Genomic DNA, 18098 nt, shown 5'->3' with positions numbered 1-18098 from the left:
CCTATAAGAGCCAAGGAGCACTTAAGACATAAACCGATAGATGTCAGCAAAAAAAAAAGAAAAGAAAAAGAACATCAGTACATGGACATTAACCAAGTAGATACACAGATACATCACCAGAGCCCTGATTGGTAGGACTCACCACACCTGATTGCTTAAGATAGTTTTGCAAAAGAGCTCATAAAACCCCCCAAATTAGACACTCCAGGGGTAACCCTCTCTGGTCCCCTCACTCTCTGGACATTTTATACTCTTTTTTTAAAAATATTTTATTTATTTATTTGACAGACAGAGATCACAAGTAGGCAGAGAGGCAGTCAAAGAGTGAGAGGGGAAAGCAAGCTCCCTGCTGAGCAGAGAGCCCGATTCGGGGCTCGATCCCAGGACCCTGGGATCATGACCCGAGCCGAAGGCAGAGGCTTTAACCTACTGAGCCACCCAGGTGCCCCTGGACACTTTATACTCTTGCTCAATGAACTTTGCTGTGCTGCCCACCACTCTTCATCTAGTCTGCTTCTTCATTCTTGGAAGCAGCATGATCAACAACCGCGGCACTGAAGGCAGATAATTCCTATAACAGCATCTCACGGATTCAGTGAGGCTGAACAAGGAAACCAGAATTAAAGTCTTTTTTATGGTAGTAGCAATTTCACCTGAAAGGTTGCTGAAAGTGTTTATCACCTCAGAATCTTTAAACAAGCTAATTAAGAATGAAAACACATTGTGAAGTCATTCAAGAAATCAGGCTTCGTTGCTGTGTAGCGATTTCTTTCCGTGGATTTAGTTTGTAGGGAACCGATGTACTGATGTATTGCTCTGTCCCTCAACAAAACAATAGGAAGCAATGTAAATATAACATATACTTTATATTAAGGAATATATATATATATTTGGATTTATTATTATAGACAAAAAGAGAAGAGACACACTAAATAAATGAGTCAGGAAACTTCTCTTTCTCCTCCTCAAAGTTGGGAATTAAGAGCAACACATTGAGTTTTCCCTCTGGGCTCTGTCTTTATAGATACATAAAATAGCAGGACCACAAGTTCATTTGCATTTATTTGCATGTGATCTGCATATAACTACAGATTACATTGTATTTCCTGGTGTTTTCAGGATTTTTTTTCTTTTTCCTTTTTTTCCTCCCTTAAAGATTGTCAAGATATCTGAACCATAAATGACATCTGGGAAAGAAGAGAGCAAAATAACAGAAGTTAATGATACAAATGCTTTGTTTCATAGTACTTTTAGTTTTCACTTCTCCAGAGACAGAAATACATTGGGGTAAATATCAGAAATACTGTTACATCAGTTGTTGAGAGAACAGTGCTTTTCTTTTCTCCTTAATTCTAACAGCAGTCTACCGGATGTGAATTGTTCAGTACAAATGCCCCTTATCTCTCTTTTTATGTTGGTTGTATAAAAGGAGTGTTTGGTATAAATGTATGCTTCAGCTTCGTGGGAAGATTACACAAGATTTGTCTTCCCTTGACCTGCCACTGGGAGTGAGACCACAGATTTAATTTAAAACCATACCAAATGAAGTAGATGGCCCTATGGAAGGATGTTGTGACCTGGTTTTATAAGAAAAGGAAGGAGAACTTGAATTTGCATGGAGTCTTTTTTTTTTTTTTTTAAGATGAAAATGAGAAAATTCTTATAAAAAGATCATGGGGCACAAAATTTCACAATTTACTTAAAAAAAAAAAACTTTTAAGGAAATAAGATTTCCCTGTTCCTAAATTTGAACCCATAATACTTAAGTCTGATGCATGGGAACCAAAGGGGGAAAAAAAAAGAAGTGAAACAAATTAGGCAAGCAATAACTCTAGAGCAGAAACAATGAACACCTTAAAAGAAACAAAGTTTTAAAAGGAATCTATTTCAGTGTATTTAGAGAGAGTTTAAAGTCATGGTCTAAAGTTTATTATGTAACATCAGTGCCTCTTGACATCAGCCTTGTTGAATGTTGAGTGAGATGTGAACTCCATGTTCTCAAAGGAAAGATGCACGAGATACGGTGCTATTAAGCAGCCAGCTGCATTATTTAAATTCCCTGTGGACTGATTTTGCAAACATTTCTGGTAGAAGTGAAGGTTCTGACAATAAGTCTGTGCTTTCTCAAGTAGGAACAGGTTGGACAGAAATGGTACAGAGCTTTCCAGGTAGTCCTGAAGGAACATGGGTTTTGAGAGGATAAAGAGAAAATGATCTTGTGGTTGTTCGTTGGTTCTATTTGATGGAGATGAATAGGATTCCTTTCTAGGGATGGCAGACAAGACTTATTTTTTACAAACATGTTCTTCTTAAGTTTTTCTTTCTGTCTGTCTGTTTTTTTTGTTTGTTTGTTTGTTTTGTTTTGTTTTTTGTTTTGATAGAGAGGACACAGTGAGAGAGGGAACACAAGCAGGGGAAATGGGAGACAGAGAAGCAGGCCTCCCGCTGAGTGAGGATCCCGATGCAGGGCTTGATCCCAGGACTCTGGGCAGACATTTAATGACTGAGCCACCCAGGTGTTTCAAAACATGTTCTTTTATTCATTTGGTTTTCTTGGCATTTAAATCATCAAAACTGATGAAAATGGAAATTTGGGGAACTTCTTGCACATCTGGAAAGCGATTTGGGAAAACAGAGAGGCAGCTGTGCCACTCTGGTCTAAATTCTTGTCCGCTGAGCGCCGAGTAAGGAGTGGGTAAGCAGCACGTTGCAGGGTGTGAAGCACTTGCTGTCTCTGGCCCACATTGAGTTGAGCAGCTGCCCTTCTTCTTATGAGCAACAGAAATGTTTTCCAGGTCCCCAAGTTACTGGGGAATTGAGTGATTTGGACTGAGAAAGAGGGACTTAAATTTTCTTACTAGTAGTAGAAAACCTTTGATTGACAGCTTGCAAACTTGAGAAGCAAACAGTTGGTTTTGAAGGTGTTGCTTGGAAAAAGGGGACAGAAGGTAATTTGAACAAAGCTATATAAATAATTAAGAATTTTTTTGGAGTGGACTTCATTATTCCAAGAAGTCAGTTGACTGTGTTAAGCTGTAGAGTTCAGCTGGTTATTTTTGAGAAGCCAGAATTCAAAATTGGAGCGGCTTGGCTAGAACAGAACAATTCTTAGTGCCTCTGTGAAAGAGAGAGAGAGAGAGAGAGAGAGAGAGAGAGAGGGAGAGAGAGATTGAGTTCCATTTAAGAACAGCAAGCCATGGGAAGATGTGCAGCTATAATCTGGAAGGCCTCTCACAGATACACTCAGGCATTAGAAGACGTCGGTTTTATATTTGGTCAGAAGTGGCAGGCATGTTTCCCTCCCTGGATGGATGGAGGTGGATGTTTCTGGATGAAGACAGGGTAGCATCATCTTCTCAAGAGACTTGACATGACTCTAAAAGGCTTAGGAGGTGCCAGCACCCCAGCGGTGGGGGACCCCAGTGGGCCGTGGCCAAGTCCAGACAATCACTCAGAGAAGCGGGTTCTTGGGTGCTGTGTCTGCAAGTCTGTTCCCCCACCTTCCCGTGCACACTTTGAAGGGAGTGCCTTGGTCTTTCCCAGTATATACCAGAGGCAGGGCCTAAGTAAACCAAGGGTCTTGAAGAGGAGGGGGCCCCGGAGGACTGGTTTCTTTGGGGCATAAGCAGAAATGCTAGGTTAACAGAAGGCAGCTGGCCAGACTGTGGACTCCAGCTCTCATTTTCCTAGCCCAGGCTGCCAGGAGTAGCCAGTGTCCAGAACTCAGTTCTCCTGGTGCTGGGGCTGAGGTTGGTGGGCTGGGAGAGGACCACTCTGAAGGGAAAGCGGTCACTCTAGGAAGCTGCTGGTTGCTCTTTGGGCTGCCCTGGGCCTCCCTGTCTGGGGGCCCGAGCTTCTCCCTCAGCCCAGCGGGACGGGGGAGCAGAGGTAAGGTGAAGGGCCCTGAGGTCCAGGCCGGCAAGCTGGGGGTTTATTTTGTCACCGGGTGATAGGGTAGCATGGGTGATTCCCAGGGAAAGGACAGCTGGTCAGCTCTGTTTAGCAAGGTCACTTTGGTGGCTGTGTTTGTGGCAGAACAGACAAAGTGGGAAAACGGACAGGGTTCGTGTGGTTGATTTGAGGCGAGTCAGGGCAAACTGTGGGACCATAATTTGATTTATCATGCTGTATTGCAGGAGCATCACCTTAAGATGCTCTGGTCTGGCCTCCCTCCTCCCCTGCGATTCTGGTTCCAGGCAGTTAGATAGCAGTCAAGCGAAGACCACCAGGCTGACCACCCCTGGACCTTTCCTCAGAGGCCCAGCAGCAGATTCCTTACCTTGACTAGTCATATTTCCCTACTGGAAACTTGACAGTAAACCTACTGAAGAGGGGGTTAGGCTCCCAGCTCCTCTACTGTGTCCTTACAGCCTGTTGTCTGAGATAGACAGATGGACCGGCGGACCGAATGGGAAAGACTTTTGCCCAGACATGTTCAAACTCAAACATCTTATTGGTCTTGGAAGAGTTCTTCTGGCCCCTAGCTCTGCACTGGGATTTGGAGGCAATTAACTCAAAGGAGAACATTTTACTGATGGAAAAAGAAGAGGGTTTTTTTTTGTTTTGTTTTGTTTTTGTTTTTTTTTAGAAAAAAAAAAAAATCCTTTCTTTCTTTTTCTCCTGTCCGCTGGTTGCATAAAACTGGTGAATGTGCAGATATGGGATGGAGATTGCTCTGACCCAGGGCTCTTGATAAGGTCTGAAGGTCTTCGGCAAAAAGCCTTGGGAGCAAACTCTGAATTCCACCCCCCACTCCCCTCCCTGCTTGCATCGGAGCGTGTCTGGCGGGTTCAGACAAGCATTGCTGTATGTGATGTGACAGGACTGGGCTCTGTAAGCTGGAGCGTGTGGGCACCTTCTAGGCTTGCTCCGAGTTGTGTTTCTTTGGTTGTCTTGGTAGCGCCATTTATTCATACCAAAGAAAGGACAGGTTGGGAGGTAAAAAGGGGAGGGGAAATGTTTCTCTGAATGAATGAATGAATGAATGAACAGAACAAATGGCATAATTTACAAATATAGGCAGCATTTGGCCTCGTGAATGTGTTCAGACGTGCACTTGGGCATCAAGTCCCCAAAGGGAAGACTATAGTCTGAAACATTATCTTGTCGTGAATATTAGGAGCTAATAGTCCTGTGGGCCACATGGACTGTGTTCCTTCATTAGTTCTCTCTACGTGATAGGTACTCAGTGCTCCAGAGTTATCGACATGGGGAAACCCGCCTCTGGCCGGGAGCTGTTAGGGGTCGCAGAGCTGAATGTGGACCCAGGAGGGTGGGTTCCAGAGCACTGGCTCAGGCCACAGACGGCTTTCCTCTAGGTAAACTGGTAACCTGTGCTTTTCTTGCATGTTTTTACTATTTCTTGGAATAGCTCAAGGGATAGGGTGCTCTTTTCAAGGGTCTCCCAGGAGGGCGTGGCACAGGTGTGTTTCAGAGGCAGCATCCTTCGTGGGTCCTCAGTTCTCTGGTTCTCCTGAGAATTTCTGGGAATGCGGTGGTCCTGGTAGCAGAATTTCTCAGGATCTTCCCAGGAGGTTCTGGTGCAGCCAATGATCGGGCCTTAGGGAGCCTCTCCCCTGCACCTTCTCGGCAGGTGCTCCCCTAAGGGTTTCTGAGCCCTGCCAGGCAGGCAGAGGTGTGAGTTCAAGACCATGGCCTCAGCACCAGACAGTCCTGGGCTGGAGGCTTGGCTTCTCTGCTTGTTAGTCTTGGAACCCTTGGGTGGTCGCTCAGCTTCAGTGACCTACTGTGTGTTCCTCTGCACAGTGAGGAACAGGTCCTGCGTCCAGCAGGTAGCCTGAGGGTTAAGAGGTGTCACGTGTGAAAGTTAGCCCTAAAGTTAGCCTGAATACCAGCCGTGACTAGGGAAAATACATGGAGAGTGGGGGCGGGAAGCGGTGGGTCTTTTTGCAGATAGACTGACTGCCTTTGTTCTCTTCCTGTGTCTTCCTCCTGCTCTCCTCACCCCCAGGACGGCTCGCTGGGAAACATCGACGACCTGGCACAGCAGTATGCAGATTATTACAATACCTGTTTCTCCGATGTGTGTGAGAGGATGGAGGAGCTCCGGAAGCGGCGGGTTTCCCAGGACCTGGATGTGGTGAGTGGGTGGGTCTGGGAATATGCTTCTGGCCTGAGGGGCTGCTCCGTGTCCTGCCCCTGATCCCTCATGCCTGCCAGGCCTTCTAGCAGTCCTGGTTGTGCCTGGAGCTTCCCTCTGTAAGCTGTGGTGCTAGATCAGGGTACAAAGGTCAGGTCCCAGAAGCTGAATCATCTAGCTCTGTGGCCATCAGATGAATTGGGTTTTGGCTGGGATGGCACAACCCAATCTTTATAGTCATGGAAAGACTGAATTTTATGTTGTAACTTAAGTGACAAGTGTTTTCACTGTTGGCCAGTGCACACTACATTTTTATGGCCTCTAAGCCCAAAGAATGTCTAGGTTAGATTTTTCCTGCCTTCTTTTCTCCCTTCCTTCCTTAAACAAAATAGAATTTAAAGAAGCCAGAAACCACCCTAATTTCTCACTTGGTAGTTACCGTGTTGGTTTTTTTTTTTTTTTTTTTTAGCAGATCCCTGCTCAGTATTTTTCTGGGCATTTTTACATCAACAATATAATTCTTGCTTTTTAACTTAATGTTTTATTATAGTTCTTACATGTCATTAAGATTTTCATAATCACCATTTGTCATGGTTCTGTCCTTGTACTCAAGGTGTTGAAATTCATTGGGCTGTTTCATGAAGACCATTTTGGATTAATGCTGCATTTGAACTTGCATGTGATAAATAGTGAATAAATAGCTTAGGTCTCTCTTTATAATCCATATGTGTGCTAATGTTTCCATGTTGTATATTTGGTACAAAAAATCTTATTGACGTTTCTGTGCTTATCAACTTAAATTTTCATCATATGTTCTATTTGGATCCATTCTGGTTCAGTGCTTTTCACATTGTTTTATTTCACTATGCTGACCTCAGGACCCCTTCTGGAATGTCTCCTCATCCAGACCAAATCCTTTTTGACCATCTTTTATATATTGGTGAGGGAGGAAGGGCCACATGGATCTGTTTTGAATAAGAGTCTCTCTGCCTTTAGGGGCACCTGGGTGGCTCAGTGGTCTAAAGCCAATGCCTTCAGCTCAGGTCATGATCCCAGGGTCCTGGGATCAAGCCTGGAGTCCAGCTTCCTGCTTGGCAGGGAGCCTGCTTCCTCCTCTCTCTCTGCCTGCCTCTCTGCCTACTTGTGATCTTAGTCTGTCAAATAAATAAATAAAATCTTAAAAAAAAAAAAAGAGTCTCTCTGCCTTTCAAAACAGTTTGAAAACTGCCGATTCAATCAAGTATTTATTTATTTATTTATTTATTTATTTAATTTCCATAAATCTACTTAGGGTAGGCATTAAAGAAAAAGCAATAATTAAGAAACTCGGAACAAAGAAATTCATTTATTACTAATTCCTTTTCTGTTATAAAGCACCTCTTACATAAACAGACCCACCAACTAGTTTAGGCACCTCTGTTTTCTGCAAGTGGATGTTCTTCACTTCTGTAGTGAGACTCTGGTGTTCCTGTGGACTTTAATTTCTTTCCTTAACTCAGCCTAATTGAAGATTCTTCAGGTCAGGAGTAACAGTATACCATGACTGTCAGATACCTACTGATTCTCTTTCCTTTTTGTTTGCTTTCTGAGCAGTTGGCAGTGGTGGGAGTTACTACAGTTGAGTTGATTGAGCTGAGAAGCGTCAGTTGGGGGCTGAGAGCCGTCATCCTGAGAGCCTGACATCGGCGCCCAGGCAGGCGTGTGGGCATCATCATTGCCCAGGGCATCTTTCCTATGACTTTGTCCTCTGGCCTGTGCGAATGGCAGGGTTGCTGCTTCCTTTTCAACAGAAGTAACCTCATGTGGCAGAAGATGCCACTGAAATTAATTAGGTTCTTTTAATGGGACATCGTTAATGAAAAAGGACTTAAATCCCCACCCCCCTTTTCTGTGGGGGGCAAGATTGCCACTGAACAAGAACAACTTAACTTTTGGATATTGTAATTTTGACCTTGAATGATAGTCTGATAGCATACTTTGTGTCTTCTTTGGATATTTTGCCTTGCAAGGAAATGCTTGCTATGGATTGGTACGTGATCCTTGATGCAGTTGCTCTCCTCGAAGTCTAGCTGGTTGAGTTGGGGTTACCATCACCACCGCAAGGTGTTTAGGAACCTTGGAAGGCAGCATCTGCGTGGGAAAGAGCCTGCTTGGCAGTGAGATAAATAACTTCTTCCCATTTAGACAGATGGGCTTAATTTGGTGTGCTCTGTTCCAGAGCTGCAAAAGACAGTCTGGGGGGAAAAAACCCACCACATGAGCTTAATTAGTTCTCATCCAAGGTGCAGGAATGTGGTGGTGGGTAAAATTGATGGGCACTCATTCGAGCCAGGCTGGAAACTTTGTTCATCCTTTAAACAGTAGTTCATGAAAAAAGTAAGATCCCAGATGGGCATATTCAGACTCCTTTCTATGAAATCCCAGGCAAGTTGGAGAGGTCAAGGGGAGCTCTTGAACTGCTAAATGTCAGGTTAGATGCCATGTGTCCCATATGTCATTCACGTAGTTCAGGAGAGTCTAGAAGTCTGTGTGAGATATGCTTTAAAGTCATCTATCATTCTTTCGGGCCACCTATGCAACACTGGCAACATATTGCAAGTTCTATCCTTAGCTCATCACAGAGAGAGTTCATTTTCTTGAGAAGCTGAAACTTTCAGTCCATGATGCTCCTTTTATTGCATTATTTTACTTTATGTTATGTTATTTTTCATTATTTTATTGCATATTATTCCACTTTCAGACAAGTAGACAAACTTCTTCCCCATTTCACTGTTGGAGCAGCTTTGTGTCTAAGGACCTGCAACATTATACTCCTTTTGGTGTCCATAAGCAGTCCAGCGAAAGCTGAATTGAGGTGGCTTGGAAAAGAAATAATCCACCAAAAGCAGTAAGAGGAGTACAGTGGAAGCCTAAAGCTTTTTTTTTTTTTTCCCCCCCTAGCAAGAGAACACAACAGCTGGAGTGGGGAGACTGGGGGGGTAGGGGGAGTAGGGGTTGGGTAGAATCCTAAGCAGGCTCCACACAGCTCAGAGCTAGACATGGGGCTTGAGCTTATGACCCTGAGATCACAATCTGAGCAGAAATCAAGAGTCTGATGCTTAACCTACTGAGCCCCCCAGGTTCTCTGCCTTTTATACAGAAAAAAGTAGCATTAAGTTTGTTGTGTCTGCTGTAGAGAAATCATTCAGAGACAGCCTTGAATATAGAGTTTTGAATGATGGGTTGAGTCAGTTTATGACTTCATTTCATTTCAGATTCTCTTGGTGAATTTTGGCAATTGAGGGAATGTTCTATAGATAGAATAGGTATCTAGATATTTGTGTTTGGCTTTAGAAGTCGAGAAATGCATTGTCTTTAAGAGCTAATTACATGTCCACCAGAGAACCAACCAACCAAAAAGGCACCCTGCCCATTTAGTCAGCGATGCTTGACTTAACCCTGAAAAATATAAGGTTTTGATAATTATGTTAGTAATTAACTTTCTGGACTGAATATCAAGCTACTTTTCCAGGACCTAATCACCCGGCTCCCTACTAGCATAAAGCACTTCTTTGATAAAGTGTTTGCGGGGCCGATTAGTTTAGATGAAGGCAACAGAGAGTACAGATGGATGAACGTTCAATAGTATAAACAGGGATTATGATTTGAATTTATAACTATGGAGAGTTTTTATTTAGCACCAAACAGGCCCTAAAGGAACAGTGTGTCTGGACCCAAGCCTTTGCCTCTGTTAGGGACCGGGACATGAGTGCTTGTGAACAGCAGGGAAGCTGCCCAAATTTCCACACATTTGGCACGTCCCTGAGCACTGCCTGTTATTTTGGCTGGGCAAGTCTGCATTTGGAAATGATACAGCTTTCCAAGTCCATAATGGGCCCATCTCTAGTGATGCTAAGTCCGACATCTGTCAAAGTGACACAGCGGCCAGGAGAGGGACACAGGCAAGGTGGGCAATTATGACCGGCCATATCAGCTTCCTCGGCATCTGTGAGGTTTTAAGTCTGTCTGGATGTGGACAGAAAACAAGTGTGTGTGGTTGTCGGTGCAATAGAGCCATGACGAAGGAGTTCCTTACTTACAGGGGACCCTATTGACAAATGTCAGCCCAAGCCCAGCTTGAGCTCCGTGCCAGTCGTGATCCCCTCTATGTGTGCACCAGGAAATGGGAGCCCAGGTGGAGACTCAACGCAGGTCTTCAGGGACCAGGGGTGTAAGTGAAAATATCGCATATTATAACAGACAGATGTGACGTCACAGCTGTTGCCGATGGTATAGGAAGAGTTCTGGGGTGTAATTATTGTTCCTTGAAATTTAAAAAAAAATTTTTTTTTTAAGATTTTATTTATTTATTTGACAGAGAAAGATCACAAGTAGGCAGAGAGGCAGGCAGAGAGAGAGAGGAGGAAGCAGGCTCCCCACTGATCAGAGAGCCCGATGCGGGACTCCATCCCAGGACCCTGAGATCATGACCTGAGCCGAAGGCAGCGGCTTAACCCACTGAGCCACCCAGGTGCCCCTAAAAAAAATTTTTTTTAATATTTTATTTATTTATTTGACAGAGAGACACACACCAAGAGAGGGAACACAGCAGAGGGAGTGGGAGAGGGAGAAGCCAGCTTCCTGTCGAGCAGGGAGCTTGATGTGGGACTCGATTCCAGGACCCTGGGATCATGACCTCAGCCAAAGGCAGACGTTTAATGACTGAGCCACCCAGGCGCCCCGTTCCTTGAAATTTTAATAGTCTAACCTCTTCAGATATAATTCTGGCCTCATTAGAGGCAGGAAGAGTGGGATCTGTCATGACTAGAGGGTCTTCTCAGCCCTTCTTCAGACTGCACTGCCCCAGCCCCAGCATGAGTCCCAGCCCCCACCGCCACTTGGTGCAGTAGCAAAGGGAAATCCTTTTGGACTCGGGGCCCGCTTGGGGCTGTTGTGTTTACCTGGCAAGTTGTATAACCTCCCTCAGCCTCAGCTTTCCCATCTATACAGTGGGTGTAAAAATATCCCATATAGGTATTGTGAGGATTAAGTGAGAAAATTGCTCTAAAGCACCTTGCGCATCATGATGAATGCCTGTAACTATTCATTTCTTTTCTTTCCTTTCTATTCCTAGTTCAAAACCATTCTGGAACCACTGAAGACTATCCGTTACTCATGCTTCATTAATATGTATTCATAGGAGTACACAGGTTATTTAGCTTTTTGATATTAAACATACATAAACAGCATACTGGAACAAACTTCCGTGCCTCTTACCCAGCTCCTACAGTTGTTAGCATTTCAACATCCTTATGTTACCCTTACTCCCCGTGCCCACTTGATTATTGTTGTTTTTGCAAAGTTCTTTTTGCATATTGAAATGTACAGTTCTCAGCTGTATGATTTTGTCAAGAGAATGTATCCATGCCGTGCACACTCTAGCATGATACAGGACATAGTTAACAACCCCGCCAAGTTCCCTCAGTCCCTTCCTGGCAAATCCGTGTTGAGTTCAGGGATTTTTGTTGGTCTGTTTTGGTCACTTCGGCATCCCAACATAGGGAACGGTGCATGGTGTGTAAGAGGTGTGTGATTAGTATATGCTGAGTTCATTTATTATATAATTATTTTTAAATAATTTATGAACATTAAGCCTATATCTGAGATTTTGCCTTTCTAGAAAGACCGATAAAAGATGTTTTCCCCATCCACAAAGAGGTCACAGGTTAGTTGGGGGCCTTAGACAAGTAAACAGATTATAAAAATGCTATGCTGGGGTACAGGGAAGAGCCCCTGGCACAGGGTAGGAAAGTCAGGAAAGACTTCCTGCAAGAGGTGATACCCAAGCCCACTGATTAAGGATGCAGAAGGTTAACTTGATTTTGGGCTGGGGGTGGATAGTGCAGAAGAACTTAAGGCAGAGGTTCCAGTTTTTGCAAAGATCAAAAATTAGGAGAGAAAATGTGGCCTTTAAGGCAATTACAAGAAGTTTAGCATGGCTGAAACCTAAGATATAAATGATGTGGAGAAAAAGATGCATGGTCTTCTTTCTCAGGTCCTTGGATTATTAATGATACACAAAGATAGGATGTTCTGATTCATCACCATTCACAAGACAAAACAAAAATAATTGCCATTTTGCAACAGCTGGCTGCTGGGTCAAGGTGAACTTGCGGTTCCACACGGGCAGACTTAGTCCAAACTCTGTCTTGGGGGGAGAGAGTGGGGTGTTTTGTTTTATCGACTTCTCTTCTGTTACTTGCTAGAGACAGCAAAACACATGGAAAGCAGGTTTCCTGTGCTGCCTGAGGATTCCAGGAAATGATGAGGAAAGGCGAGGTTGCCCCCACCTGAGTGCATAGGTTGCAGGTGATCGGAGGGAATGCGGCCCACCCCAGGAGCGTGGAAGCTCAGAAGGCAAATGTTCTCTTTGGAGAACATTCTATTCTCTCTTGCAAAGGATGGCAGTGTGATTTGTGTGGCAGGGTGTCCCCAGTTTAGATATTCCATTGCTAAAGCCCAACCGTTGCACTGAAAAGCGTTTGTTTTTGTTTGGTTTCATTTTGTCTTCAAGGATAGGACTTGGCAGCGTGGAGCTACTGGTGATTTGCAGATTGAAGGCAAAAGCAGTGGGCATTAGACGTTGGGTCTGAGCTACGTTCTGCTCCACGATTCACATACTTGATGACAAAATACACTGAGGCATTGTGTCTTAAGCCCCATGGTGATACAGTTCTCTGCTCTGGCTCCTCTCAGACAAAGTCGCATTTATAGTCCGATGCCCAGTAGCAATTTAGTCAGCGTTTTTGTGCACTGCACCGCGCTAACACGGATGGACAGGAACCGATCTCTCGGCTGCCAGATTGGATCTCGGCATCCTGGGTCGTTTGTCATTTGGTTATGCATCTGTCCTTTTACACTTAGAAACCTCGGTCGACTCTTGTATAATTCAGGAACATCATCATATGCATGTTGCATATATCATATTAGATGCATCATATGTGATATAACCATCTACAAGGCGGGAGGTCTTCATCAGGTCTTTCAAATAAGGTTCAGTGGCATCAGCTTCTTTTTTGCTCCTGAGCATTGAGAAATTACTGTTTTGTTTGTTTACATTTTTTAAAACACAATATACCTAGGGGATTAAAAACCAAAATAGCATCTTACTCAGAGTAGCATCTTACCCACAAAGGGAAAGAAATCTGAGCTTTGTGGTTGTTTTCATTTACATACAACAGAGAATTCCTAAATGTTAATCACATTGGCAGTAACTGGGGAAAAAAGCCAAGGAATTCAAGTCAGTGAGGCCACTTTGATGACAGAATCTGGGTTTGGGAGGGTGTGGCCAGCCTTTGGGAGGGGAAAGGAGCATTCCTGTTTCTGGAATCTGGACGTTTCATAGTGGAGTGAGCACCGCCCCCTACCCCCACCCCCGGCCATGTGCCTTTCTGGAGCCCTGGGATGTCAGCATCAGGTCCCCAAAACTGTAGTGGCATCCAAATATTTACATTTAACACATAAGCACTTTTACTGTGGGAGAGTGCCGTGTAATTTATTTGTGCATATGCCAAGGGAATTATTGGCTGTTTAAACGTGTGAATTTGTAGCATGCTAGCGGCAGTATGGTCTTGCCTTCAGACAAAATGTAAAGGAGTGTGATGCATTTTTATTTTCAGGGCCTGAGTGGGTTTTGTGGCTGGATCTATAATGCCTATAATGATGTCATCATCAAAGGTCTAAATTTAAGGCCTCTGAAGACCGAGTATCTCAGGCCAAGAGGCCCACCTGTCCTTCTAGGCTCTGTTTAATGTTGGGGGTCTGAAATAGAGATTAGACAGGGACAGGGCCCAGACAGAGAGTCACCTGGGGCCAAACCAGGAGCCTTTGCTGGTGTCGCCACGCACAGTGGCCCTTGGCCTCCTAACCCATTGGTCCGGACTTTAGACCAGTCTCAATGTAGCTCCACTGCACCGGCCTGAGTGAGGACAGAGAGGCTTGGGCCCTGTATATTTGATGTAGTTTTGAAATGTTGGTGAGGTCCAGAGCGTGTGGTCAAGAACGAATTTTAGTCAAGGGGCCAGGACCTGTGGGCAGAATCCATGGGCAGAAAGAGGCTGCTGCCTGCTGCCTATTGATCTGGGATTGTGAGGAGCAAGTGATTATATAATTTGGGGTTGGGGGGGAAGTAAAGATACGGGACATTCCAAAAGGAATTTCAAATGCTAAAGAAGACTCTAGGGATGTCTGAGGCCTATCTTTGTCAAACAGGTTGTTTTTCCCTCCAGCAAAATATTAACAGGACGGTGGTTGGGAGCTTCCTAGAGGAAGGTTACATGCTGCCCACCTCAAGGATTTGTCAATGGGCTGCAGGTTATAAGGACGTTTAGTTTTATCTGCATTTCCTTGTGCCTCTGTTTCCCATATCATATTGATCTGAGCCTCTTCTTCTAAGAAAAACATCACAGGGGAGCCTGGGTGGTTCAGTTGGTTAGGTCTTGATTTCCGGGTCTTGAGTTTAAGCACTATGTTAGGATCCACGCTGGGTGTGGAGCCTATTTTAAAAAAAAAATCATTACACCCATTTCAGCAGTATGTATGTGTATGTATGTGTGTGTTTATATATATATATATATATATATATATATATATATATATATATATATATAAAATTTTTTTTCATTAATCTGGAGCTGCCTTTCCTTCAAATTGGAAGTTTTAGGAATTTTATTTTAAGTAGAAGAAAGCCAGGTGGTACAGTGTTGAGCTGATATCTTCAATGCAGCTGAAGCCTGATCCTGTCAGGCTTCTGGCTTTTCAACCATTTGGGTATCTGGAAGGACACAAACTAATTTGGTGCCTTTGGAAAATGCATCTCCATTTCCTTTCATGTCCCATTATATCACTCAAAAGAGAACAGTAGTTTCTAGCTTTTTTCTTTCTTTTTTTTAACCCTCTGACGTAACAGCCTGGGTAGTAGACCTGGAGGTTTAATTTATCAACTGCAGCAATGACATTCAAGTTCAGGCTCAGGACTAAGCCAGTTTCTCCATGTCTGGCTGTTCTGAGCTTTGTGCACAAATCATTTATTTATAAGGGATAGTTTGAGAGACTTTCTGCAATTATTTACCATACGAAGATTCTCTAAATTTGTGCTACGGCAGTGCTATCCATCTCATGGGCCCCCGCAGAAGCTGGCGGAACTTAATCAAAAATAAATCAAGGGCAAGCCCAAACCAGATTGGAAGCACATCATGAATATTCGTGAACATCTGGATGTGTTTGTGGGGGTGTGTGTTATTTTTTTAATGTGTGCGACAGCCAAGGCATGGGTTCTCAACAGAGGTGCCAAGAGGAAGACAAATTTCCAGCTGTGATTTCAAAGGGTTATTTTTGTTTGTATGTGTATGTCCTTTGTCCTTAGGGTGTGGGTTTTACTCTTCCAATATACTCCTTTGATCTCGTTCATCTTCTGGAATCTGTTTTGGTATTTTATCTGAATTCTTCATTGGAGTTCATTGCTTGACTCATGAAGATTTAAGCCTTCCTAAAGGAGAATTTTTACTTAAGGAAAAACATACTCTTTAATATATTTTTTATGTAAACATCTTATTTTAGAGAGAGGGAGGGAGAGAGCGAGCGAGTGGCGTGAGCAGGGGGAGGGGAAGGTGGGCAGCAGGAGAGGGAGAGGGAGACTCTCCAGTAGACTCTGGGCAGAGCGTTGAGCCCGACGTGGAGCTCAACTGCATGACCCCAAGATCATGACCCCAGATGGAAGAGAGAGTCGGACGCTCTACCGACTGAGCCACCCAGGCGCTCCTCCTGTTAAATATTTTTGATGAATCTTTTAAATGCTGGTGATATTAGGATACTTATCAATTAGGCTATTATGCATCACTGCTCACAGCGTGACTCAGCAGGTCACTCAGTGTACTTTACCTGCCTCGCTAGAGCCCTGCCAGTAACTAGAAAGTCAGGGTGAATCCAGTACGAGAGGCCATAATAATAATTATGCTGATAATTATCACAATAATCACATTTTAAAAGTCCATTGGAGTTTATGAGGCATCCACATCTACTACCTGACTTAGTTATTTTAATAACCCTATGTGATGAATATTAGTGATCGTATGGTTTTCAGTGGGCCAAGGCAGAAACGAATACTCCCAAAGGGAGGCTGTATTGCCTGGAAGAGAAGACCCAGACTCAGACCACCTTGCCCACCCGCCTGGAGAGTGGCTGCCTGGAGTCTCAGTCCGGGCATTGCCTGAGGGGGATGACGGGGCTTCTGCACCAGGTTGTGGTAAAGACAAAATAAAGGTAATGTTTGCAGCACCCTCAGCAGAATGCATGGGTACAGGTTAGCGATCAGTGAACACGTGTAACAAATACCATTTTTGCTATTTATCTTAGAAATACTATTTTTTTTAGAAATACTAATTACTGATAAGAGTAATAATCATAAAAATAGGACTTGTCTAAAGTCAAGCAGCTAGTAAGTATCCGGAAAGGGGTTTGAAGCCAGAGGTCAAGTGCCAAATCTCTGAATCGCCCCAGGTGACTCGCTAACCTTGCTTTTTAGTCTCAAGAGATTTTTCTCAGTCTTCTTCCTGAAAAATGTGGATCCTGATTTACAGATTAGATTATGTGCTTGGGTAATAATAATATGAAAGTGAAAGTGTAATAGCATAATATTATAAGGCATAATATAAAATAATAAAAACATAATATAAAGTCATTTTTATTATACAAATTACAACAATAGACTCATCGTAAAAAAACTGAAAAAAGAAACCTACAAAATTCTTTCAAGTAGAAGTTTAAAGTCTCCTAATACTCACTTACCAAAGATGACTATTCTGAACAGTTAGGGTTTTTTTTTTTAATTAAAAATTATTACTGAAGTATAGTGACATACAATACTATATTAGTTCAGATGTACAGCATAGTGATTTGTCAATTCCATGCCTTATGCAGTGCTCACCATGACAAGTGTAGTTACCGTGTGTCACTATACAAAGTTATTACACTGTTATTGACTATATTCCCTATGCTGTACTTTTCATCCTCGCGACTTACTTATTTATAACTGGACATTTGAACTTCTTACTTCCCTTTATCTGTTTTACCTATCCCCCCACTCACCGCCCCTCCGCAACCATGTTTGTCCTCTGTATTTAAGAGTCTGTTTGTTTTGTTTGTTCATTTACTTTGTTTTTTTTATTCTACATGTAAGTTAGATCATGCAGTACTTGTCTTTCTCTGACTTATTTCACTTAGCATAACACCTGTAGGTCCATCCACGTTGTTGCAAGTGGTAAGATCTCATCCTTTTTTTTTTTTAATGGCTGAGTAATTATCCCTTGTGTGTATTCCCTTGTGTATATATATGTAGACATAGGCATAGATATAGACATATATGTATATCACATTCTCTTTATTCATGCATCTGTCCAGTACTTGGGCTACTTCTGTATTTTGGTTGTTGTAAATAATGCTGTAAATAGGAGTGTAAATATTTGGAATTAGTGTTTTTTTTTTTTCCTTTGGGTAAATGCCCAGTAGTGTAAGGGACTGGATCATACAGTATTTCTCTTTTTAATTTTTGAGGATCCTCCATACTGTTTTCCAGGGTGGCTATACCGGTTTGCCTTCCCATCAACAGTGCACGAGGGTTCCTTTTTCTCCACATCCTTGCCAACACTTGTTATTTCATGTCTTTTTGATACCAGCCATTCTGAGTGGTGTGAGGCGCTCTCTCATTGTGGTTTTGATTTGCATTTCCCTGATCAGTAGTGATATTGAATATTTTTTAATGTTCCATAAACCCTTAGGTTTTTCTTTTTTATTTATAAAGATTTCATTTATTGGTTTGAGAGAGATACAGAGACAGATGGGGAGAGAGAGAGAGAGAGAGAGCGCACAAATGAGGGGAGGGCAGGGGGAGAGGGAGAGGGAGAAGCAGACTCCCCACTGGGCTGGGAGCCCAACATGGGACTCGATCCCAGAACCTGGAGAT

General features: G+C 43.3%; 1 protein-coding gene across 3 annotated transcripts in view; it reads left to right on the top strand.

The window, feature by feature from the left end:
- SASH1 (SAM and SH3 domain containing 1) overlaps window positions 1–18098 on the top strand; it is a 308822-nt gene that overhangs the window by 157168 nt on the left and 133556 nt on the right. For all 3 annotated transcript variants that reach the window (XM_044247105.1, XM_044247100.1, XM_044247094.1), the window contains exon 2: window positions 5972–6100. In XM_044247105.1, coding sequence (XP_044103040.1) covers window positions 5972–6100 — 129 coding nt within the window. The remainder of the gene's footprint in view (window positions 1–5971; window positions 6101–18098) is intronic.

The sequence above is a fragment of the Neovison vison genome, chromosome 1 (genome assembly GCF_020171115.1).
Source record: "Neovison vison isolate M4711 chromosome 1, ASM_NN_V1, whole genome shotgun sequence".
Taxonomy (NCBI): Eukaryota; Metazoa; Chordata; class Mammalia; order Carnivora; family Mustelidae; genus Neogale; species Neogale vison.
The sequence above is the reverse complement of the archived record's forward strand: the minus strand, read 5'-3'. Positions and strand labels throughout refer to the sequence as shown.